This window comes from Hemiscyllium ocellatum, chromosome 2, assembly GCF_020745735.1.
Source record: "Hemiscyllium ocellatum isolate sHemOce1 chromosome 2, sHemOce1.pat.X.cur, whole genome shotgun sequence".
NCBI classification, from domain to species: domain Eukaryota; kingdom Metazoa; phylum Chordata; class Chondrichthyes; order Orectolobiformes; family Hemiscylliidae; genus Hemiscyllium; species Hemiscyllium ocellatum.
In genome coordinates, this window is record NC_083402.1 from 133,764,698 (window position 1) to 133,790,027 (window position 25,330).

A 25,330-nucleotide genomic window follows, 5' to 3' on the forward strand; every position below is an offset into this window, starting at 1 on the left:
AGTGGTATCAGGTTAGCTGAACCTCCAGTTTCCAGCACCTCACCTGTAGCTATCGATGATACAAATATCTCAGCAGGGGGCCCTGCAATCACTTCCCTAGCTTCCCACAGAGTTCTAGGTCAGATCGCAGGGATTTATCCACCTTTATGCGTTTTAAGGTGTCCAGTACGGCCTCCTCTGTACGGACATTTTTTCAAAATATTGCAATTTATTCCCCACATTCTATATCTTCCGTATCCTTCTCCACAGTAAACACTAACACAAAATACTCATTTAGTGTTTCCCCATCTCCTGTAAACTTAACAAGGACTATAATAATCAGAAATTAATTAAAATTGAGAAACTAAACCTTTTAGGTCAATAAAGAACAAGATATCTGCAAACAAAAGCACAAGTTTTGATTAAATGAAATTAAATGACCACTTGTGTTTCAGTGGAGATACATTTTAATGTAGTTGACTTGGTGTTACTGTTCATCTTGTCCTTGGTCTTCCTAAACTGGGATCCTGGGCTTCTGGTTAACACTCTGTCTGCTCATGTAACAAATTGCTCAAGTTTTAACTCTTGTTGTCTCTTGAGTTTAACCCATTTATTTGTTGATAATTATGTAGTGACAGATAACGATGAAAGAAAGACTCCTCTAATAAAAATAATATAAGGGACAGTTCTTAATTATTCCAAATGACTTGCACAAATTTCAAAGCTAACCCTAACCCTACTTAGCATGTAACTCACATTGCCAAAATTATGAAACATTCAGATTGGAGTACCCAGCTTTCTTCATTTAAGACTGTCAACACAAACATGAATTACTGGATCCCTACAGTGCAGATAGAGGTCCCTTCAAATCAACACCAATCTACCAAAGAGCATCACACCTGGATACCTCCCCTCCCTCCTGCCCCACTCTTCCCCACTTCCCTGTAGCCCCACATTTACCATGATTAATACATCCAATCTACATATCCCTGGACACTATGAGCAATTTAGCATAACCAATCCACCTAATCTGTACATTTTTGGACTGAGAGTGGAAACCGGAGCACCTGGCATAAACCCACCAGAGAAAACATGCAGACTCCACAGTCACCTGAGATTTGGATTGTACCCAGGTGCCTGGTGCTGTGAGGCAGCAGTGCTAATCACTGAGCCACCGTGCTCCCTCAGGCTTACAGATGCATTCTGGCAACTTCAGTACACTTGGTTTTGGTCATATGATCAAGTCCCAGGGTTGCTCTACAATCAGACCTACTTGACTTGGTGAAGTAAGTTTATGAGTAATTTGTTACAAAAAAATTGACCACAGGCAAAGAATCCTAAGTTTAGGAAAAGGGGCAAGATAAATATAAATGCTTACTCAGCTGAGATGTATCTCCAACAAAACACAAGTTACCATGAAGAAATCCACAGTTTATATTAATAGAAAATAGTTGATATAAAAAAACTATGAGAGCGCAAAACCTTTGAGGAGGAGGGGAAGACAAGCAAATAGTTTTTTGCTGTCTACAAGTCCAGACAGAAGAGGTTTTTCAATTTAGAAATGTAAACCTATCAAGTTACCGTATAAGAAAAAGACACCCTGTATTGGCAGTTCTAACTATCTGGTAGTAATATCTACAGGAGCACCTACCTGCTGAAGCATTAGATACAGGAGCAACAGGAACCGGTTCCACTGGTGGTGGAGGTGCCCCACTGAAAAAGAAATCATTTCCTCCCCCAATTAGATCAGCTGAGAATTCTTGTTGTATTTCTTCTGGACCGCCAGCAAATAAATCATTGAGCAAATCAGCATTGCTAGGTGAACTTCGCATTTCCACTGTCGGTGGTGCAGGGTCAGTTTGGGCATCATTATTTAGTCCCAGCAAATCCACATTGTCCTCAGTGGAAGGTTCTGCAGTTTGGTCTGTTGAACTTTCAACATCTGCTTCAAAGAAAAAGTTTACGGTGTTTGTTTGTTCTGGTTGAATAGGGCTCTCTGGCTCATCCATCTTCACAGTGTTACGTTCACTTGAAAAAGCAGCAAAATCATCATCTGATGGTCCACTTTCATCCACCAAGCTTGGATGACCTTCATCAGGAGTTTGTACATCACTAGCCCGGGAGTCCTCTTTTGCTTCTGCTAAATAAACACAGTATCAGACTTAACTAGCTATTTCACATTAAATATTAAAATCACTCAATGCAAATTTATTATTTACTCTTCAATTTCTTCTTCATTGATGGTTACTTACAGCAGATATTCACCAAAGCTCCCTAGACATTGCCTTCCAAACACATAATAAAGGCCACTTAAAGGTATAAGGGGGCAGATAAATGGGAACACCATCATCAGGTTCCCCTCCAAATCACTCATCATCCTAACTTGAAAATATATTGCCATTCCTTCACTGCCACTGGGTCAAAAATCCTGGGCAATAAATGCTGGCCAAGCCAGCAACACCATATTCCTGCAATGGCTTTGCTATTGCACCAAGCTATTTTATTTGATGTCACCTTGGTTAGTGAGTCGGTGCCTTAATTAACCATGATGGGCACCACAGTTAATTGTACAGCTCAGGAAAATGAGTTTTCTTTCTCCTTACAATATCCATAGTCAGATGGGAACATTACAGTTCAACTCAACCAGGGATCATTCCTTGTTCATGCTGCTTAGCTTCATAGAAGGTTCTACAGTAAACCAATTAGGACATCCTGTGTGTGTCAAAGAGCTCCAGAGCCTCATTGACATGATTTCAGAGCAGAAACATATAAATAAATTTAAAAATTTATAAAAAATAAGCTAAGAGTGTAGGATGGTGTAAAGTAGGTAAGCTTTCAGTTAGAGAAGTAAACTTTACCCTGTCCCACCCCAAATAAATTAACGCACTGCACAAATTCAGTTTATCAATGGTGTTCAACATTAGCCAACCTCAGATTTTTTAATCTCCTTACGGTCACCAGGAAAAGTCTCTGCTTAATTTGTAGCAATGAAATAATTATTTACATATTTGGTTTTTTATTTGAAAAATTTCTGTGCAAGAGCAAAGCCTTGATACAGATTTAGCTGATTTCACAAAAACAGCAACATGCACATTCAAATTCAGGAACCAGAATGATTGAACAATATTAGTTCATTGAAGCTAAGTCAATATCAAGGCTTGCACTCCATATAAAGAAGACAATGTGAAGCTAGTCCAATATTGGTCCATGAGACATAAAACTGATAGCTTAGCAGCTTTGCTTTGCTGGGAATTTGACAATAGGAATACTCAATTTTTCAATAAGTTATTGTAACAGCAAGGTCTTTCTTCTTTTAGCAACAACAGTGAAAATCTGATTTTAAATAAATATCCTCTGAAATGAAAATCAGGGAATTATGAAAACGGGAAACCACCACATACTGCACAAGGTGAAATTTGATCAATTTATCATGAACTTCCAACATTTACCTTCCCAATTTAATGTTTCAAAAAAGCTGTTGGAGGTGTCACTGTTTTGATGTGATGTCTCATCTTCACTGGTATTCTGTGAAGCATGGTCTGATTTAGGAGTTTCTGCATCATACTGCGCTGTCGACCCTGGTTGTCTGGGTAGTTCAGGCTTTCCTTTGTATGGCGAGAAAAAAGACATGAATCTCAGAATTTTCAAAAATTAGATCTTTCCCACACCGACAGGCTTTTTTAAAAATTAAGAATAATTTCCATGAGCAAATATTGCTCACATATTTCAGAATTACCACCTAATAAACATAGGATCATGATAGTGGCAGTGTAGTACAGCAAGATTCAAAATCAAACCAAAGTAGATGTCGCCTGAGGAAGTTCTTTACAGAGATATGCCATTCTGACCTGTATAACACAAAGTCATGAACTAAACTTAATACAAATTGTAATATGGTTTTGAGTGATTAATAAGCATTAATACAGTCATGAGTGTCTCAGAGAAAATGCTGGAAGTAGGTATAAAAAGTTTTTTGAACTCTACCAAGACATTTTCTTTCACAAATTGCTGATACGTATTTCATTGCCTAGGATTCATACTTGTGTCAAATACGTCCATAGGTACAGAAGGAGTGGGGCAACAGAGATTGTTGGAACAACGGGTCACTGAAATTATAATGACAGAATATCCTAATGTTCTATTATCATGGTTCATTGTTGAGGAAACATGTCAGGACTAATTCTTTCAGCTGGGATTGTCAGGAGGCTATTTGATTCAGTATGCTCCCTGAAACAACTATAAATTCATTACACTTTCCTTCCTTTCTCCCATAGCTCTATAAATTCTTCATTTTCAATTTTATGCAATTGTCTTTTGAAAGTCAAAGCTGAACTTGTTTCCATCATCTTTCCAAGTACTGAATTCTAGATCATAGCAACTCACTATGTAAAACAATTTTGCACCATTTCCCACTTATTGACAATTATCTTATGTTCTACTGCTTACAACCCTTGTCATTGGGAACAGTTTTTTCTTACTTACACAGTCAAAATTCTTCATAATTTTACACATTTGTCCTTTACCTCGTCTGCTCCTATGGGAAGGATTTCACTTTTCGAATCCCTCCACATATCTGAAGTCACTCATTCCCAGCACGAGTTATGTACATTTCCTCTGCACCCTGCCCTGCCCCGAAAGAATAGTGACCAGAACTGGACAGCGCTCCATTTGATAACTTATAAAGGTTTAGCAAAACTTCTTAGTTTTTTCACTGTATGCTTCTATTTATAAAAATTGTACTGAAAAAAAAATCAATCTGCCCTTCAAAGATGTGAATAAATTTTGACGAAAAATCACTAAGAAAACCATTCATTGCATTTTGAAATTTACGCTACTCTAATATGCAGCGTGTCACTGAGAGTTATATTACTCTGAGCATAAATGTCACGATTAAAATTTCCTTAATGCTGGCAGCTCTAAAATGGCAGCTTCTAAAACTGTTAGCACTTTGTGAACCTGCTTAATTTTAAACTTATATCAAACAATCATCTATAGAGCTCCTGCTTTAGATTGTACTTTCATCTGCTACTCTTGCACCTAATGGGCATTAAATCACACTTTACTTTAAACTGCATGTGTCAATGTTCCGCCTGCAGATTCTTCAGTGTTGTAATGAACTCATCTGCACTCACTCTCTCTCTCTCAAATCCTACCTTTACAATTGCACAGATTGTAATAAAGATGGAGTTTTAACTTTTTCATTTATTGGGAATGTTTTGGTTTAGTTTATCTCACGTAACTGATTAAAAAAATCAAGTTACGAAAAGCTAACTTAGTTCCCAGATGACCAGTAAAACTTCTGGCTTAATAGTAAAATAAAATCTGTCAACACTGAATATAGCAGGGAGAAATGAGACAACCATTAAAACTATATACTTTTCTATACACAATAACATTGGGACAACATGCAGACTTTGGGGTCATATTGTGAGATAGAACAGATTTGCATTCAATTCACCGAGCATTTTGACTTTAACTGACATGCACTGTTGGTGCTGAGAGGTCTCTGCATCAAGGACAGGGCTTTGTAGGTTAATTTTGGAAACTCAGTAAGCCTCTCCTCCATAAAAAGAACTGAGGAAGAAGTGAAGTTAGCTCTTATCACCTTCTCTCTTCCTTGTAAAGAAGGATGTGAATCAACTAGGGATTTGTAGCTTTCCCTCAGCTAATGAGGGAGATTGGTAAACCATTGACTGCTTTTCAGAAGAGAATATCTTAATACCAATTACTTTAGGGTTTGCTTACTTGGTAATTGAGTTAACCTCATAACATGGCAAAGTCATATTTTGCTTTTCATAAAGAGTAAAAAGAAATAGATCTCAATCAAATAGCTCCTATTCTATTTCAACATTTCAGGTAAAATAAACCAGTGAACCGACTTGTGTTGAACTTTATCTTGTTAACTAACTTTCAGTCTGCCTCCCAAAAAACAGAAATGAATTTTGGTAAACTACAATTATTGTATTTCTAGCATTTTTAACCTCCTTGGGAATAAACAGTTCAGAGTCTGTAAAGTTATCCAACCTTAAATCAACAATCTCGACATTTCAATGCTCCTGTTTAGATAATCTCAGTATTTCTTTTCTTTCTTTCATTCATTCTGGTACTTGTGACACTGTAGCTTACCACTCTATTGTGAAGACCAAAACAGAACATTTAGTACGAGTGCATTTAATATACTTCAATCCTATTGATGTTTTCCTAATTTTTGTAACTATTATTTGTCTCACATACATGGTTACATAAATTCCATTCCACGTTTTGCATAAAGGTGCAGCCTTGGATATTGGTTTGAATGACCAAAGCTTACCAAATTTAGATAACATTTCTTGCTGTTCTTCACGGCTAGAGAAAAGAATCTTGGGATTGAGTCCTTTTGTCAGTAAGTTTTCCCATGGTGGTGTATTGCTGCTGATGTTGTCTCGAGGTTCCACCTCTACTTCCAGAGTTACCTGGAAGAGGTCTGGGTATTTCTCCTGAATATCACATGCATCAAGATCATACCTGCCACACAGAATCAGCAATTTATCAGCATCATTTGACAAGAACTGACACACATATAGCACTGTTAATATCCACTAGAGCATTCCAAGGTGAAATATAACACCAAGCCATACAACAAAATATTGCGTCAAATAATCACATACAGGAAGACAGACAGGAAGCAAGGTAGAAAGCCACAGAGCTGTCAGGACTTACAGCCTAGACAACTAAAGGCACTGCCACCAGCACTGGCAGAACTAAAATGGGGAATGCAAAAGATTGGATTAGCACAGATATTGCGAAGGGTTACAAATGACAGGAGATTACAGAGATGGAGGGATTTGATAACAAGGATGAGAGCCTAGGTAGTGTTTTATATAGTCTTGTTTTGGACTTGCCCGCCCCACGGAAAAGGCTTTGTCTATTTATTTTATCCATGCCCCTCATGATTTTATAAACCTCTATAAGATCACGCCTCAGCCTCCGATGCCCCAGGGAAAACAGCCCCAGCCGATTCAGCCACTCCCTGTAGCTCAAGTCATCCAACATTGGCAACATGCTTATAAATCTTTTCTGAACCCTTTCACAGTTTCACAACTTCCTTCCTATATGAATGAGACTAGAATTGCATGCAAAATTCCAAAAGTGGCCTAACCAACGTCCTACACAGCCGCAACATAACCTCGCAAACTCAATGCTCTGACCAACAAAGGAAGGCATTCCAAATGCCTTCTTCACTCTCTTATCTACCTATGACACACTTTCAAGGAACTATGAACTTGCACTCCAAGGTCTCTTTGTTCAGCAACACTCATTGGGACTTTACCATTAAGTGTATAAGTTCTGCCCAAATTTACTTTACCGAAATGCAGCACCTCACATTTACCTAAATTAAACTCCATCTGCCACTCCTCAGCCCACTGGCCCATCAGATCAAGATCCCATTGTATTTTGAGGTAACTTTCTTCGCTGTCCACTACACCTCCAGTTTTGGTGTCATCTGCAAACTTACTAACTATACCTCCTTTGTTCACATCCAAATCATTTATAAACATGAGGAAAAGCAGTGGTCCCAGCACAGATCCTTGTGGTACACCACAGGGAATTGGCAAATTTCACCTCCAATAGGCACAATGGGTGAGAAGATCAACCACAGAATAAGATGGGAAAATTGGGGTTATTGCTTCTTACATGGGGACCAACCATGGTTCAATGAGCAGTGCACAACAGCATACAAAGTAAACCTAAAAATACAGTTCTAAGCTGGTGAAGGTACAGGTGTCAACAAATGCCTGCTAAACAGTGGAAGCAACATACTTTCGACACAAGTCATTCCAGAGGAATCAAACAATCTTACAATAATCAGATAAAAGGCTGCAGCCTTGCAAGGTGGTAAATGTTGGAAAATTAATGGGAAGAGGGGGATCTAGGATTATTCCCTTTCTCGATAATAGCAAAACTTAGCATATTACTACAAAAGGCTAACACATTTGCAATCATCTTCAGCCAAAATGTGGCCCAACATAATTATGATGGAGGTGCCTGCAATGCTGGTTGGAAGTCATGTTTCTGTGAGAATGCGTTTGACTAGTCTGAGGGTATCTCTACCAAATTTGAGATAACACAGACAGACAGTGGTGGTGGAGGGTTGTTTTTCAGACTAAGAGGCCTGTGACTAGTGGAATGCCACAAGGATCAGTGCTGGGTCCACTACTTTTCAGTATTTATATAAATGATTTGGATGTGGGCATAAGAGGCATAGTTAGTAAGAACTAGAGGGCATAAAAGAGACCTAAGGGTCAACATTTTCACGCAGAGGGTGGAATGTGTATGGAATGAGCTGCCAGAGGAAGAGGTGGAGGCTAGTACTACTGCAAAATTTAAAAGGCACCTGGATGGGTATATGAATAGGAAGGATTTGGAGGATATGGGCTGGGTGCTGGCAGGTGGAACTAGATTGGGTTGGGATATCTGGTCAGCATGGACGAACAAGTTGGACCGAAGGGTCTGTTTCCAGACTATACATCTCTATGACTCTACGCTCATGAGCAAGTTTTGGTAAGGCCGACTGGACTGGGTGAGTCGAAGTTTTAATTTTATTATGCTTTTTTTTTGCAATTTGGCACAACTTAGTGGATTGATAGGCTACTTCAGAAGACAGTTGAATGTCACCTACATTGCTGCAAGTATGGAGGCACATATAGACCAGCAGATTTTCTTCCATAACATTTGAAGACAATCTGATGTTTTTATCTTCTCACTAATGATACTGAATTCTTATTCCAGATATATTTCATTAAATTAATTCGATTTCCCAGTTGCTATACTGAGATTGAACTAACATCCCCAGATCATGTATCCAAGCCTTTGGAAGACAAATCCAGTGACATAACTACTCTGTTACCATAAAACCATTTTTCTCAATGGTGGTTTTCAAGGTGTGGTTGAATTGATGCAGCTGCAGCAATGCAAGAAGCTTTACACCATCCAGGTCAAGGCAGTTTATTTGGTCAGTGCCCCAACTGGATTTAAACCACTCCCTCACTGTGCAATCACCAGAAGGACTGCAGTAGGTCAATGAATAGACTCACCATCACCTTAATACAATTGTGGGCTGGCCAGAATCAATGAAATCCCCAACACCCAAGTTTAAATTTCAGCTCTTGTTCAATACTCCTCATGACTTTAGAGATAGCCACAAAACTTACAACAAGATAGCAAATTAAGAATCCACAGACTTGCCCCAGAAAGAGGGTCCAAGGAAGTTCGTGTGGATTGAAAAGTGAGGCTTTAGCTCAGGAGTCTTTGACAAGGAGGTTGAGTGAAGTGATAATGCCACAGGTGAAGGGGGTGAAGACATGACTGCTAAGCTAGTTCAGTGTGCTATATGCTTGATGTGGGAGGTCAACGACTCTGATGTGTCTGGCTCATATAAGTGTGGAAAGTGTGTGCACGTTCAGCTACTGACAGAGTATATTGCAGCACTGATGAAAGAACTTGAGGACCTTAGGCTCATCCGAGAGAATGAGATCTTTCTGGACAAGACCTTCAGCGAGGTTATTACACCAATCGTACCAGAAGAGAGCAGAAGAGAGCAGACGACGAGGAAGGCAGAGAGGAGCCAGGTGCAAGAGACTTCGGGGGAAGCAGCTGTCAGGAACAAGTTAAATCTTTTGGAAACAGTAGAGACAGATGACACTGCCAGTCCGCGAGACGGCCAGGTCTGTCAATCAAAAGTTGGCACAGAGGCAGAGTGGAAGAGTCGGACATCGCACAAAGCCGTGGGAATAGAGGACTCCATAGTGAGAGGAACTGACCGGGGTTTTTGTGGCAGCAGATGGGACTTAAGGATGGTGTGTTGCCTTCCTGGTGCCAGGGTTAAAGACATCACAGAATGCAGGAAATCCTTAAGGACGAAGGTGAAGAGCCAGAGGTGGTGGTACGTGTCGGCACAAATGATGTCGGGAAGAAGAGGAGGAACATACTACAGCGGGACTTCAGAGAACTAGGAAGAAGGCTGAAAAGCAGGACGTCCAAGATGGTTATCTTCCAAGGTGGTTTGCTTCTGGTTCCTCGGGCTGGCAAGGCCAGAAACAGGGAGATAATGGACTTGAACGTGTAGCTGGGGAACTGGTGCAGGAAGCAAGGATTTAAATTCTTGGATCACTGGGGTATGTTTTGTGGTCAGCATAAATTATACAACAGAGACGGTTTGCATATTAATAGGTTAGGGACCAGCATTCTGGCAGGCAGGTTTGCTACTGCAAAACAGCTACGTTTAAACTAAGTAGTGGGGGAAAGGGACAAACTGGATGTTTAAGAAGAAAATTGAAGGAAAACAACTGTATCAATGAGGCAGAAAACTCAGAAACGGATCATGCTGTAAGGTTGAGTGAAATAGGGGTTGATGGGAAGGGTGAGGGCAGTAACAAGTTTAAAATACTATACATGAATGCACGAAGCATTAGAAATAAGACAGATGAGCTTGAGGCTCTTTTGGAAATTGGCAGATACAATATTGTGGGGATAACTGAGACGTGGCTTCAAGTGGACAGGGCCTGGGAAATAAATATTCAAGGCTACACGTGCTATCGTAAGGGCAGACTGACGGGCAGAGGGGGTGGGGTGGCTATGTTAGTAAGGGATGATATTCAGTCCCTTGTGCGGGGAATCTAGAATTGTGGATGTAGAGTCAGTGTGGATAGAGTTCAGAAATACTAAGGGTAGAAAGACCCTCTTGGGAGTTATCTACAGGCCCCTACAGGATGTCGGATGTAAGTTGAATCAGGAGCTGAAAACGGCCTGTCGCAAAAATGTTACTACAGTTGTTATGGGGGTTTTCAACATGCAGGTAGACTGGGAGAATCAGGATGGTATTGGATCTCAAGAAAGAGACTTTGTGGAGTGCCTCCGAGATGGATTCTTAGAACAGCTGGTGCTGGGGCCGACCAGGGAGAAGACAATTCTGGATCTAGTATTGTGCAACGAACCAGAATTGATCAGGGACCTCAAAGTGAAGGAGCCATTATGTGACCATAATACAATAAGCTTCAATCTGCAATTTGTGAGGGAGAGGGTACAATCTGAAGTGACAATATTTCTGTTGAATAAAGGGAACTATGAAGCTATGAGGGAGGAGTTCAATGGTGCAATACCTTAGCAGGGATGACAGTGGAGGAATAATGGTGGATATTTCTGTGTATAATGCAGAAGTTGGAGGATGAGTTCATTCCAAAAAGGAAGAAAGATCCTAGGAGGAGGTATGGGTGGCCATGGCTGACGAGGGAATTTAAGAAACATATAAAGTTAAAAGAGAAAAAGTATAACATAGCAAAGATAAATGGGAAAACGGAAGACTGGAAAGCTTTTAAAGAACAACAGAGGATTACTAAGAAGGAAATACGCACAGAAAAAATGAGGTACAAAGGGAAACTGGCCAAAAATGTAAAGGAGGATAGTAAAAGCTTTTTTAGGTATGTGAAAGGCAAAAAAAATGGTTAAGACTAAAATTGGGCCCTTGAAGACAGAAACAGGGGGATATATTATGGGGAACAAAGAAATGGCAGAAGAATTGAAGTGGTACTTCAGATGGTACTGGGGAAGACACAAGCAATCTCCCTGAGGTAACAGTGGCTGAAGGACCTGAACTTCAGGGAATTTATATTTGCCAGGAATTGGTGTTGGAGAGACTGTTAGGTCTGAAGGTTGATAAGTCCCCAGGGTCTGATGGTCTATATCCCAGGGTACTGAAGGAGGTGGCTCGAGAAATCGTGGATGCGTTGGTGATTATTTTCCAGAGTTCGATAGATTCAGGATCAGTTCCTGCGAATTGGAGGGTGGCTAATGTTGTACCACTTTTTAAGAAAGGAGGGAGAGAGAAAACAGGAAATTATAGACCAGTTAGTCTGACCTCAGTGGTGGGAAAGATGCTGGAGTCTATTATAAAGGATGAAATTACGACAAATCTGGATAGTAGTAACAGGATAGGTCAGAGTCAGCGTGGATTTATGAAGGGGAAATCATGCTTGACTAATCTTCTGGAACTTTTTGAGGATGTTACTCTGAAGATGGACAAGGGAGATCCAGTAGATGTAATGGACCTGGATTTTCAGAAAGCTTTTCATAAAGTCCCACATAGGAGGTTAGTCAGCAAAATTAGGGCGCATGGTATTGGGGGCAAAGTGCTAACTTGAATTGAAAGTTGGTTGGCTGATAGGAAACAAAGAGTAGTGATAAACGGCTCCATTTCGGAATGGCAGGCAGTGATGAGTGGAGTACTGCAGGGATCAGTACTGGGACCGCAGCTTTTTATAATATATGTTAATGATATAGAAGATGGTATTAGCAATAACATTAGCAAATTTTTTGATGATACTAAGCTGGGTGGTGGGGTGAAATGTGATGAGGATGTTAGGAAATTACAGGGTGACCTGGACAGGTTAGGTGAGTGGTCAGATGCAGTTTAATGTGGATAAATGTATGGTTATCCACTTTGGTGGCAAGAACAGGAAGGCAGATTACTACCTAAATGGAATCAATTTAGGTAAAGGGGAGGTACAGAGAGATCTGGGTGTTCTTGTACACCAGTCAATGAAGATAAGCATGCAGGTACAGCAGGTAGTGAAAAAGGCTAATAGCATGCTGGCCTTCATAACAAGAGGGAGAAAGTGAGGACTGCAAATGCTGGAGATCAGAGCTGAAAATGTGTTGCTGGAAAAGCATAGCAGGTCGATTCTCCTGCTCCTTGGATGCTGCCTGTCCCAATGCGCTTTTCCAGCAACACTTTTTCAGTTCATAACAAGAGGGATTGAGTAGAGAAGCAAAGAGGTTCTTCTGCAGCTATACAGGGCCCTGTTGAGACCACACCTGGAGTACTGTGTGCAGTTCTGGTCTCTTAATTTGAGGAAAGACATTCTGGCGATTGAGGGAGTGCAGCATAGGTTCACGAGGTCAATTCCTGGAATGGCGGGACTACCTTACACTAAAAGACTGGAGCAACTGGGCTTGTATACCTTTGAGTTTAGGAGACTGAGAGGGCATCTGATTAAGATATATAAGATTATTAAAGGAATGGACACTCTGGAGGCAGGAAACATGTTTCTGCTGGTGGGTGAGTGCAGAACCAGAGGACACAGCTTAAAAATACGGGGTAGACCATTTAGGACAGAGATGAGAAGAAACTTCTTCACCCAGAGAGTGGTGGCTGTGTAGAATGCTCTGCCCCAGAGGGCAGTGGAGGTCCAGGCTCTGGATTCATTTAAGAAAGAGTTGGATAGAGCTCTCAAAAATAGTGGAATCAAGGGTTATGGAGATAAGGCAGGAACAGGATACTGATTAAGGATGATCAGCCATGATCATACTGAATGGTGGTGCAGGCTCGTTAGGCAGAATGGCCTACTCCTGCACCTATTGTCTATTGTCTATATCAAATTCTCAATCTTTTACATATAGAACAGGGGAAAAAGAAATCTCAACAATTCTAAAAACAAATTCTTTTCTATGAATAAAATAAATTATTTCCTATCATTCCTCACAAGATTGAAAATTCTCAAGCCCAGCATGATTTTCTGGGGCGGTTTCACCTTTGGGTGATGATATGAAATTGATTTCAAAGTTTCAAAGCAGTCAAGGGAAACTTGCAAATGTGTGTAACAAGCATCCAATTCACCATCATTCATTTTACACTCTTGACAAAGTTGTAACTGCCCTCCTTATTTGCAGATTTACAAAGAGCTTTGCTATTTTCTGCCAACTGAACATTCTCTACTGCTTCAAAGGACAATAAAGTGATTGCCTCTAAAGTCATGATGATTTTGGTCAACTTGCTCTCTAACTGCAGCAACTCAATCTTTTGAATGCACAAATAACAGGACGTCTTCTTAGGCTGATTGAAAGTCAACTCTTTCAAGTACTTTTATGATAATTATATACAGTAGATATTAAGCACATGGTACTGCACAACAATGAGCTTGACGAAGTGAAACACATTTCTTGTGGAGTGCTGAAAAAGCTTTTGTGAATCCTGATGTAGGGAAATCAAAAGTATGGAAACTCAAGTGATTTTCTGAATCAGTCCTCTTTGAGCATCCCAGTATACATACTCAACACACCCGTCATAAACAGTGTAATATCCTGAGAGACGCAAAAAAAACCAACCTATTAGAAAGAAAGAAATCTGGAAAATTCTTCTCCAATCCCATTAGACAATCAAAATTAGCCCAGGAGACCACTTCAGTCCTCATTACTGTCATAATCACAAATTGTGTTTGAAAGTACTAGATTCATCCTATACAGTCAATCCAGAGGAATATATCCATTCACAGTTTCCATAGTGAAACTTGATGCATACAATTTACGCTCAACACTACTGTCCACGCTAAGGTTTTATCCAGTAAAATCAAATCAATGCAAAGGAAAAGTGCAAAGAAATTTCCATTATCAAATATGAATTAAGAATAAATTGGGTTAGCCAAAATAATCCAACATTTAAATACTATGCCGAGAAAGAGAAAATATATCTAAATTGAACAACTGCACAATCAATCTTCAGAAAAAAAAAACCTTTGAACAGAAATTTATAATATAAATAGGTGAATATAGTTAAGGCATATATTAATCCAGATATTCTGATGGCCAAATTCGCTAAAGCAGTGTAGATAGAAGTCACATATCAGGAGAATCTTAGACATGGCAAACTCTGTGGGAATTGCCTGGGAAATTGAAAGCTTTTATGGGAAATTCCCATCCATCTAGAACTCCCTGTCATTAGACCCCACAACCAGCCTCCCACTCCCCAACCCCACACTCAGACCTACCTGATACGCTGGCAGCCCACCCACCTGGAAAGCTATTGTTCAGACCCATCTAGCACACTACATACTTCATTCACTGGCCACCTTAATGTTACACTTACATACTGGACTTTTAACAGAAGTTATTAGAGTGACTGGCTGCGCTGCTGAACAATTAAATCATAAAACACTGCACTCTTACTACTGCAAAATAGGGTATGGTTTCTACAAACATCTTGTGTGCTGCTGGATTTGCAATTCCAGAAAGGTTTGTAACTGGTGGCCCCTGGGCAGGAACTAAAGGCATATTGATAATTTTTAATCTGCTCAGGTCAGAAGTGGGGTTTCCGATCCTGATCGAAATATCTGGACTATTAACTTGATTTTGAGAGAAAAACAAATACTTACTTTGCAAATTTGACCAATGTAGCATTCCGAGGCACAAATCCAGTGTGGAACTGAATCTGAAACATCTTCATTGAAGTCATCTGAAAGAAAATGGTCAGTCAATGCTTGCATATTTCTTGAGGTCTTTCAAATTCTGGCATGCAGCACTCAAATTTCTAGTCCATTACCTCAACAACCATGGAAAACTATACATTACTTTGAAAATCTTCCAACAGTTTAATAGCAAGAGGCTACTCAAAAGATGGACAAAGTGGTGGGGAGGGGTGTGGGGCGGGGGGGCCATATAAAGTGGTAACTGTAGGTAAATCGATAATTTTGAGGGTGATAACCTTCTTTGGTAAGCGGATTGAGAATTTCACTCAGTTTGTTGCTGCCCTGGTGCCACTGAGGGACATCCTTAATCTGTTTGAAAAAATACTGGCAGGTCCAATCATTATGAAGACTTAGTAGACTTAATAGCCTATTAAACTTCCTCTGCCATTCAAAATAATTCTGATTGAACTTCAAATTCAATTCCATTCTCTCTGCCTGCTCCCCATATCCCGTGATTCCATGAGGCACACAAAATCTGGCAAACTCAGTCTGGATATATTCAAGGATGGTGCAACCACAGCCCTCTTGGGTGGGGAATTGCTTTGAGCGAAGAACCTTCTCCTCATTTCCATCCTAAACTATTAGCTCCTTATCCTGAGACTGAGTCTCCATGTTTTAGATTTCTATACCAGCAAAAATAACCTCTGTGTCTATCCTGTCAAGCCCCTTTCGGGATCTCGAGTGTTTCAATAAGATCTCCACTCATTCTTCTGAACTCCAGAGAATATGCAGCCAATTTACTCATCCTCTCATATTGGAAAAACCTCTCATCCCTGGAGTGAACATGGCGAATCATTATTGTACTGCCTCAAAACAAGTACATCTTGACTTAAATATTGTACAATGGAATCCAGGTCTGAACTCACCAAAGCAATGCACAATATGGCAAGATGCCCTTAATCTTGCACTTTAATTCTTTTATAATAAAGAACAACGTGGCACTTGCCCTTTGAATTGTTTGTTGAGCATTCAAGCTAATTTTACATTTCTTGTACAGCACATCCATATGATGAGCATTTACAAGTTTCATACTTTTAAAATATATTCTGTCTTTCTATCCCCATGACTGAAGTCACACTTATCCATATTCCACTCCATTTAACCAGTCTACGTACCTTTGTGACTTCTTTGTGTCCTTCTCACAGCTTGAATTTTCGCCTCACTTGACAGCAAGCTGAGAAATAACACACGCTACCTCTTCACCAAAGTCAGTAAAAATCAATTGCTGAGGCCCTAGCAGTAATTTTCCAGCACTCCACGAGTTGTAGCTTGCTAACATGGCCTAGATATCCCACTTACAAGAACATTTTACTACCAATTCTTCTTCCATGTTTAATATAGAATCAAATTCACAAGATTTTATCTACCTTCTTAACCCTTTGAGTCACGCTTTAATGAACACCTTTTGAAAATTTAAATATATCACATCTTCTGATTGCTCTTTTCACTAACTATAATCTCAAAAGACTGAATAAGTTTGTCAAGCACAATTTCCCTTACATAAAATCATGCTGATTTTGTCTAATCATAATTTTTAAATGATTTTGTAATGACTATGATTTCCTCAGTACATTGTCAAGACTTTCTTAATTTTAAGCTGAGGCAGAGGCAGAGTGATGTCACTGGACTGCCAATCCAAAAGCCCAGGTTTATACTTTGGGGACAGAGGTTTAAATCTCAGCAGAATGGCTGAGGGAATTGAAATTCATGTAATTAATAACGGTAGAATTAAGATCTAGTCCCAGCAATGATAACTATGAGCCTCTCACTGGCAAAAAAAAAATCCATCTGGCTCACCTTCCCTCCCTTTGGCAACATTGTTTTTAAAATATAGAATCCCTACAGTGTGGAAGCAGGCCATTCTGCTCATTAAGTCCATACCAATCGTGTAACCCTCCATTTTTCATGGATAATCCATCTAGCCTGCACATCCCAAGATACTATAGGCAAATTTTTCATGGGTAATCCACCTAACCTGCACGTTTTTGGACTGTGGGAGAAAACTGGTACACCTGCAGGAAACTCACACAGACACAGGGAGAATGTGCAAACTCCACATATATAGTCTCTGAAGGCTTAAATTGAACCAGGGTAGTCAGCAGCGTGAGGCAGCAGTGTTAACCGCCATGCTACCCCTGCTGTCATTACTTGGTCTAGCCTCCATGTGACTCCAGAACCACAATAATATGGCTGACTCTTAAATGCCCTCAGAAATTGACACTCAGTTGCACGAAACTGCTACATAAAATTCAAAAAGGAAAGAAACTGGATGAACCACCCAACATTGACACAGGCACCAATAATGACAATGGCATACCCAGCCAACTAATCCTGAGAAGTCCTCATTAATAACATTTGGCAACTTGGGCCAAAACTGGGAGGGGTGTCCCATAGACAACCAACAGTTTGACAGTCATACCTGTATGATCATTCCTTACAATATCCCAGGCATCATCATGATTGGGTATGTTCTGTCCCACCAGTAGGACTAAACTACCAGAGATGGCAGCACAATGGTATCAATTCTGGATGGAGTTGCCTGGGAGTCCAAAATGTGCGCAAATGGCAATTTATATTACTCAGTTATCAAGCATTGTTACCACAAACAGAATAATTGAATCAAGAAGAACTGTCTAATTTTTCTGTACCTTTGCCTGTAGTCTTCCTCCAAGTGTCGATCTTGCGTGAAAGATCACAATGAGGACATCACCTTGGACATTTAAACCCAGTGGAATTATTGCCTTGCCATCTTCTATTTTAAATTCCCTGAAATAAACACATGCCAGGTAATATTCCCCCACAATACAATAAGACTCTGTTTAACTCCATTTAAAAAAAAACCTGACATCACAAATCATTTAAGATTAGTAATTTTCATGTGGAACAGTCTGACAAACTCAATGGAGAAAAGGCATTGATTTACCATTTGCTCTATTGTCAAGTCATGTACAATGACAAGAAGATATGTAATATTGATGGGCTATTCTAACAGTGTTATAGGGTCAAGCCCTAAACCTGTCTGACCCTGGAGCAAACACATAGGCACTTGCAAAAGGAGAGCTTGGGTATCAGGCCTGAAGAATGTGAATCAGTCATTTCCCTCTTCTGTACAAGAGACTAACTTTCCCATCATACTATTACAATGCTGATTTAAACTGACTAAATGTAACAGCTTACATTCACATCTAACCTTAAATTCCAGGGTATTTCATAAATAGGAATGGTACAGAAAAGGGGTAGTTAACAGAAGATGAAGTTGATAAACTAACAAGTTTAATGAGCACAATTCTTGTTCCTGAGGTGCATAAACTGGCTGTGTACCCTACATTATGTTTTGAATATCTACCACTGACCATCTGTAAGATTATTCATCAATTTTTTTACTGTGGACAAACTGTCACATTGTTTTGAAGTTAATCTTACCTAAATGCAGAAATTTAGTCCTTTACTTGAAATATTCCCTTTCAACCACTAAATTCAATATTATGAGCAGCACTGTATAAACTGCCAAAAAATTACAGACGAGACATGTAAGAAATGTTACCTCAATTTATCATATTCTTCAGAAGTGGTCATTACTCGATCATCACCCACATATATCTCACAGAACGGGCGGCAAGCATTGCGTTGTTTATTAAATAAAGGAACTGGTGTCATTACAATTGATTTGATCACAATGGCTTTATTATGGGGGATTATAGGCTCCTCAGCCATCATGTCACACATGTATTCTACATATCTAAAAACAAAAAGAATAAGTTACAAATTATCTAGTAGCGTAGTTATAAAATATAGCACTTCTGTTAATTCACAGCACTAACAGAACTGAATATAATACATTTTGGCAGTAGAATACAGACAAGTCAATCTTGAAGTTCCACCTCTACTATGCTTGATCAAAGCCATGTCTACATTCAGCCATTATGATTAACACAATTAACAAAAATAATATTTTGTTCTCATTATTTCACAGCTGTCCCTTTTTTGTTTAATGGTCAGAGAGGTATTAGAAGTAAGTCAGCAATGCTTTACAGAATGACAACACTAGGCATCCTCTACAATCGCGCGTGGAGAAATAAATAAAAACAGAATTAGTTAATTTCCTGTCTGCCTCTGCGCTTTATTCTTTCCTGCTTCCTCATTATGTATACATCTGCCACCAACCTTCAATGACTGGTGCTTTTTTCATTGTCTATGAATATTTTTCTCACTGCTTTTATATACCTTTACTGTGTTATGTTTGCTTTGCCCTCATTTATTTTCCACTCTATCTTTAAGGCTTTCAGCATGTTTTTGTGTTTATGTGTCAAGCACAGGAATCCTGCTGAGTTCTTCACACCCAGTCTGAAAGCTTTCCTTTTCAGCTGCTCAAAATTGAAAACAGGAGGCTCTTGCAAGTTGTCTAAAATCAATATTCGCTTTCATCCTTTTAGTATAAATCATTCTCATTTTCTTTTAATCACCTCTTTACCTCATTCTAAAACAGAAGAATATGTCCAATCCAAGTTTGTAGCTTATTTTGATAATACTCACTAACAATCTTATCTCCACCACCATCCTGAAAATTTCTTCTTTGCTCTCTTCAGCTGTTTCATAGATCCTTTCCAAGAACTCTCTCTGACAAAATTCCTCATCTTTGGATATTTGCTTTTCTTAAGATTGCTGCATCGGCCCCTTACAACTAGGCAATCCAAGTCACAGTCATGACATTTATTTTCTTATGATCTCCATTCATTCCTATGCACAGCATTTTCTTTGTTCTGGCGAACACTTTTTCATTTCTGATATTTTACCTGTTTTATGGTAGGAACCATGTTTTGACAAGATGCCTCCCAGGCATGCTAGAGTCATGGAGATGTACAGCATGGAAATAGACCCTTCGGTCCAACTTGTCCATGCCGACCAGATATCCCAACCCAATCGAGTCCCACCTGCCAGCACCCGGCCCATATTCCTCCAAACCCTTCCTATTCATATATCCACCCAAATGCCTCTTAAATGTTGCAATTGTACCAGCCTCCACCACTTCCTCCGGCAGCTCACTCCATACACGTACCACCCTCTGCGTGAAAACATTGCCTCGTAGGTCTCTTTTATATCTTTCTCCTCTTATCCTAAACCTATGCCCTCTAATTCTGGACTCCCTGACCCCAGGGAAAAGACTTGTCTATCTATCCTATCCATGCCCCTCATAATTTTGTAAACCTCTATAAGGTCACCCCTGCAAATGTGTTGCTGGTCAAAGCACAGCAGGTTAGGCAGCATCTCAGGAATAGAGAATTCGACGTTTCGAGCATAAGCCCTTCATCAGGAATAAGGTCTATAAGGTCACCCCTCAGCCTCCGACGCTCCAGGGAAAACAGCCCCAGCCTGTTCAGCCTCTCCCTATAGCTCAAATCCTCCAACCCTGGCAACATCCTTGTAAATCTTTTCTGAACACTTTCAAGTTTCACAACATCTTTCCGACAGGAAGGAGACCAGAATTGCACGCAATATTCCAACAGTGGCCTAAGTAATGTCCTGTACAGCTGCAACATGACCTCCCAACTCCTGTACTCAATACTCTGACCAATAAAGGAAAGCATACCAAACGCCTTCTTCACTATCCTATCTACCTGTGACTCCACTTTCAAGGAGCTATGAACCTGCACACCAAGGTCTCTTTGTTCAGCAACACTCCCTAGGACTTTACCATTAAGTGAATAAGTCCTGATAAGATTTGCTTTCCCAAAATGCAGCACCTCGCCTTTATCTGAATTAAACTCCATCTGCCACTTCTCAGCCCATTGGTCCAGATCCTGTTGTAATCTGAGGTAACCCTCTTCGCTGTCTACTACACCTCCAATTTTGGTGTCATCTGCAAACTTACTAACTGTATCTCTTATGCTCGCATCCAAATCATTTATGTAAATGACAAAATGTAGAGGACCCAGCACTGATCCTTGTGGCACTCCACTGGTCATAGGCCTCCAGTCTGAAAAACAACCCTCCACGACCACCCTCTGTCTTCTACTTTTGAGCCAGTTCTGTATCCAAATGGCTAGTTCTCCCTGTATTCCGAGATCTAAGCTTGCTAATCAGTCTCTCATGGGGAACCTTGTCGAACGCCTTACTGAAGTCCATATAGATCACATCTACTGCTCTTCCCTCAGCAATCTTCTTTGTTACTCCTTAAAAAAACTCAATCAAGTTTGTGAGACCTGATTTCCCACGCACAAAGCCATATTGTTTATCCTAATCAGTCCTTGCCTTTCCAAATACATGTACATCCTGTCCCTAAGGATTCCCTCTGACAACTTGCCCACCATTGAGGTAAGGCTCACCGGTCTATAGTTCCCTGGCTTGTCTTTACCACCCTTCTTAAACAGTGGCACCATGTTTGACAACTTCCAGTCTTCCCGCATCTCACCTGTGACTATCGATGATAAAAATATCTCAGCAATCACTTCTCTAGCTTCCCACAGAGTGCTAAATCCACCTGTACAGTTGTTTTAAAAGTTTTAATACCCAGGAAAGGTACACAATATTTACCACTGCTGAGGCAGTAATGAGCTCCGGAACTGTGTGTATCTAAGTGGTTGACAGTGAAGTATTGCGACAAGCGTGCCGTTGGAAAGTAACAACAAAAGGAATGAAAAGTCTTAGCATTCCTTAGGTACATGGTACAATTTGGGCAAGAAATTGACAAAAGGGGTGGAGGGTGGTACTTAACAACCAGAGGAGGACTTTGTGTTGCCATTCTCTTAAGACAGCAAGGAGGGAGAGCAATTTCCTTTGAAGTTGCTATACTCTTGTTAATTGTTTTGTGAACAGTATATTTGACCTACAATATTATCAAGACAGACTGTTAAAAATTACCACAAAAGAAACAGCTTCAGGAATCAAGAACACAAATAATGTAAGATCATCCACTGTAAGTCATTTCTGATCCTGTTGCCAAATAGCACTAGCTGAATTAAACTCCAGCAACTGTTTTATAATTGCATAATTCACACTAGAATTTATAGTTTTTCACTGAGTCCACTTAGTTCTTGGAAGAACACAGGTCTTAAGGTTTTATAAGGAGTATTCAGAGCTACTGTATGATTTAGTAGTTCAATTATCACCATCATGAGCTGCTTATAGACTTCTATAACTGGATCCTTCAATAGTACACACACTACCTGTTTCCATGAATAATTCTATTTATGAACAAACCAATTTATTAGCTTAACTGTTACAAAACTGTCATGTAGCTGAACTTATTTTACTTTTGAAATGTCACAACATATAGCAGAGTCTTGTCAATAACTTAGTAGTAAGTTTACATTAGTAAGAAAGTCACTTCCCTGTGATACATTAGATCTTTGAAAGAAAGACCATAAGTTGCATTTCAAAGAACAAGGAGAATGGATTAGTTAGTCTGTGAGCTGCAAATCTGGTGACCACTATTACAATTATTGAAACAAACCTTAATTGTAACTACATTTTAATATATCAGGAAATGTTCAAGGAGGAGTTAATCACTTCATCAAAAGCTACACTACTGAACTAAACGAATCAAGCCCATTTTGCATGAATGTACATTTGTTCAATAATTCGTAACTATGGCCCCTTTTTCAAAAAAAAATGGACAAATGCATTAGTTTTCAAATAAGGGCTTAAAATAGATGTCTTAATTAAAAATCAATTCATAAATTGAATTCATTAGTAAACTAATTAATTTATGAACTCTATGATAGATTTCTATCATGGATTTACATGAATTGTTTCAATAAATCAAAAACATATGTTAAGTTGAATAGTTAATATTTAGCAATGCACATTGACTTATTGTAGCATAATAAAAACCAATGATAAGTCCCACCATTTTATATGATATTTTCTCCCAGTTTAACATTATTCCACTGTCCAGTGAACAGACACTAGTCCTGTAACTGGTGACATTTAAAACTTGACAAACGTGATGGTCTTCTGCTCTGTGATAAAGTACAATCAATCTACCCTTTGATGGTCTAACTAAGATTAAATAAATCAGGACCCAAATGAAAGACAGTAATTAATATTTTGCCAGATTATGAGTATTCCAGTCTTTGTTAACAAAATAGGAGCTCAACTAAAAATCTATTAACACCTACAAAATAAGGAAATCCAATTTCTTTGCCTTCTTTTTTGTACACTCTTGATATTTATTTTTGTCCTCAATTAGTGAGGGATATCAGTAATGGAAAGTGGGGATTATGTTCCATTCAGGTACATAATGGCTACACAGCCAGCATCAGTTCCCATTTTTCTCCCAATTGGATGTTCCTCAAACACTCATCCCACCAATCAGACAGTCCCATCAGTAGGAGATGAATTCAGTCTTGTGGCAATCATTTAGTGCTTTGATGAAAACAAACCATGAGTACTGTGTGCAATTTTATCCAAAGAACAGTACATTTAGACCTAAAGGCATAACAACAAAGATCCACTAAATAGACCCCTGCGATGGGGGACTATCCTATGCAGGTGGAGTAAATACATTAGGGCTACACTCTCTGAAGTTTAGAAGAATGAGATCTGATCATACTGAAACATTTAAGATTTTGAAGACACTTGACAATGCAGTTATTTACAGGTTGATCTCCTGCCTGGACATTCTGAACACAGGGGATCCAGGACAATAGCTATTTTGGACCGAGAAATCATGCCTTTACTCAGAAGTTTGAGAGCCATTGATATTCTCTCTTCCAGAAGATATGGGGTACTCAATTAGTAAATTCATTCCAACTTGACATCAATAAGAGTTTTGTGCTCTTAAAATCAATGGAAATCACTATTGGGTGGGAATATGGAGTTGACACTGGGAGTCATTCAATCATTAAATGGTGAATCAGGCTCAAGGGACCGAATGGCTTATTCTTATTTCAATATTTTATGTATTACTTGTGCTCCAATTAATAAGACAGCATAATTGCAATTTTGTACTCTTTGGCTCTACTGTAAGAAAGATCTGGACAACCAAATGGATAGCTCTGTTGAACGACATTTGATACACTTAATACAATTCAAGCTTTATATTATTAAAGTAAAACTAAACCATACCGTTTATGAGAGGGCCAGATTCCAGGTGGTGACCTCTTCATACTGAACATGTAGACTGCAGCTTCAGCAGTGGTGAACAGCCGACAAAAACACAGGAAAGAACAGACCACTACTGCAGATGCTGCTCGGCCATCCTATTGTGAAAGATAGGAATAAAAATCAACAGCTGAGCACGTTTGACCTAATATCAGACACTCATCATTTAAGGCATAAAATTAATGGAGCAACAGAACTAGAACAGCCATTGCGTCCCAATCTGAAGGGCAATTCAAGGTGCTAGAACAGAAGATGGACAGATTCTCATTCATCCACCACACAAATTACTCAATCTTGCAGTCAAAGCCAATGCCCAGCACCTAATGAAAATCAACTAATCAGCACTGCAGGTGGCAATCTATTTTGTCAGTAACTGCCCTCTTATATTGTTAACTAAATCCTTGAAGAATTCTTCCATTTCATCGAAGGATACGATGCCTTTCCCCATTCTTGTGACCTTGTGTCAGCATAAGCAACAGTGTGATTCTCCCTTTAGCAGATTCTAATAATGTGCCTGAAATTTCCAAGTTCAGGACTGCAAACATTATAACATCACAGCACAACCATGATCATGTCAACCTTGTATTAAATAAGGACAACTCTGTGGTTCACAAAGAACTGCACTGACATTGCCCAAACTTCAATTAGTCAAAAATTATGAGAAAGTGAGGACTGCAGATGCTGGAGATCAGAGTCAAAAAGTGTGGTGCTACCTGGGATAAACGGCTTATGTCCGAAACCACAACTTTCCTGCTCCTTGGATGCTGCCTGACCTTCTGTGCTTTTCCAGTGCCACACTTTTGATCAAAGATTATATCAATTCCAAATCTCAGAAAACCTAATTTAAACACATCGTATCAATTACCTAACAGTTTCCATAAACCAAAGTTTTGTAAATACAAAAATAACACCAATTCAGCCATTTTATTTCCTCTATTAAATCTGCCTAGTCAGTTCTGGCAGTATTCATATAG

General features: G+C 39.5%; 1 protein-coding gene across 3 annotated transcripts in view; it reads right to left on the minus strand.

Annotated features, from left to right (window-relative positions):
* Positions 1 to 25,330, minus strand: part of gak (cyclin G associated kinase) — a 127,773-nt gene that overhangs the window by 17,149 nt on the left and 85,294 nt on the right. For 2 of the 3 annotated variants that reach the window (XM_060840142.1, XM_060840124.1), the window contains exons 15-21: positions 24,321 to 24,454; positions 18,799 to 18,993; positions 17,903 to 18,020; positions 15,162 to 15,241; positions 6,290 to 6,483; positions 3,429 to 3,584; positions 1,631 to 2,119 (exon numbers count right to left, since the gene is read on the minus strand). In XM_060840142.1, coding sequence (XP_060696125.1) covers positions 1,631 to 2,119; positions 3,429 to 3,584; positions 6,290 to 6,483; positions 15,162 to 15,241; positions 17,903 to 18,020; positions 18,799 to 18,993; positions 24,321 to 24,454 — 1,366 coding nt within the window. The remainder of the gene's footprint in view (positions 1 to 1,630; positions 2,120 to 3,428; positions 3,585 to 6,289; positions 6,484 to 15,161; positions 15,242 to 17,902; positions 18,021 to 18,798; positions 18,994 to 24,320; positions 24,455 to 25,330) is intronic. The other variant, XM_060840133.1, reaches the window with a different exon arrangement.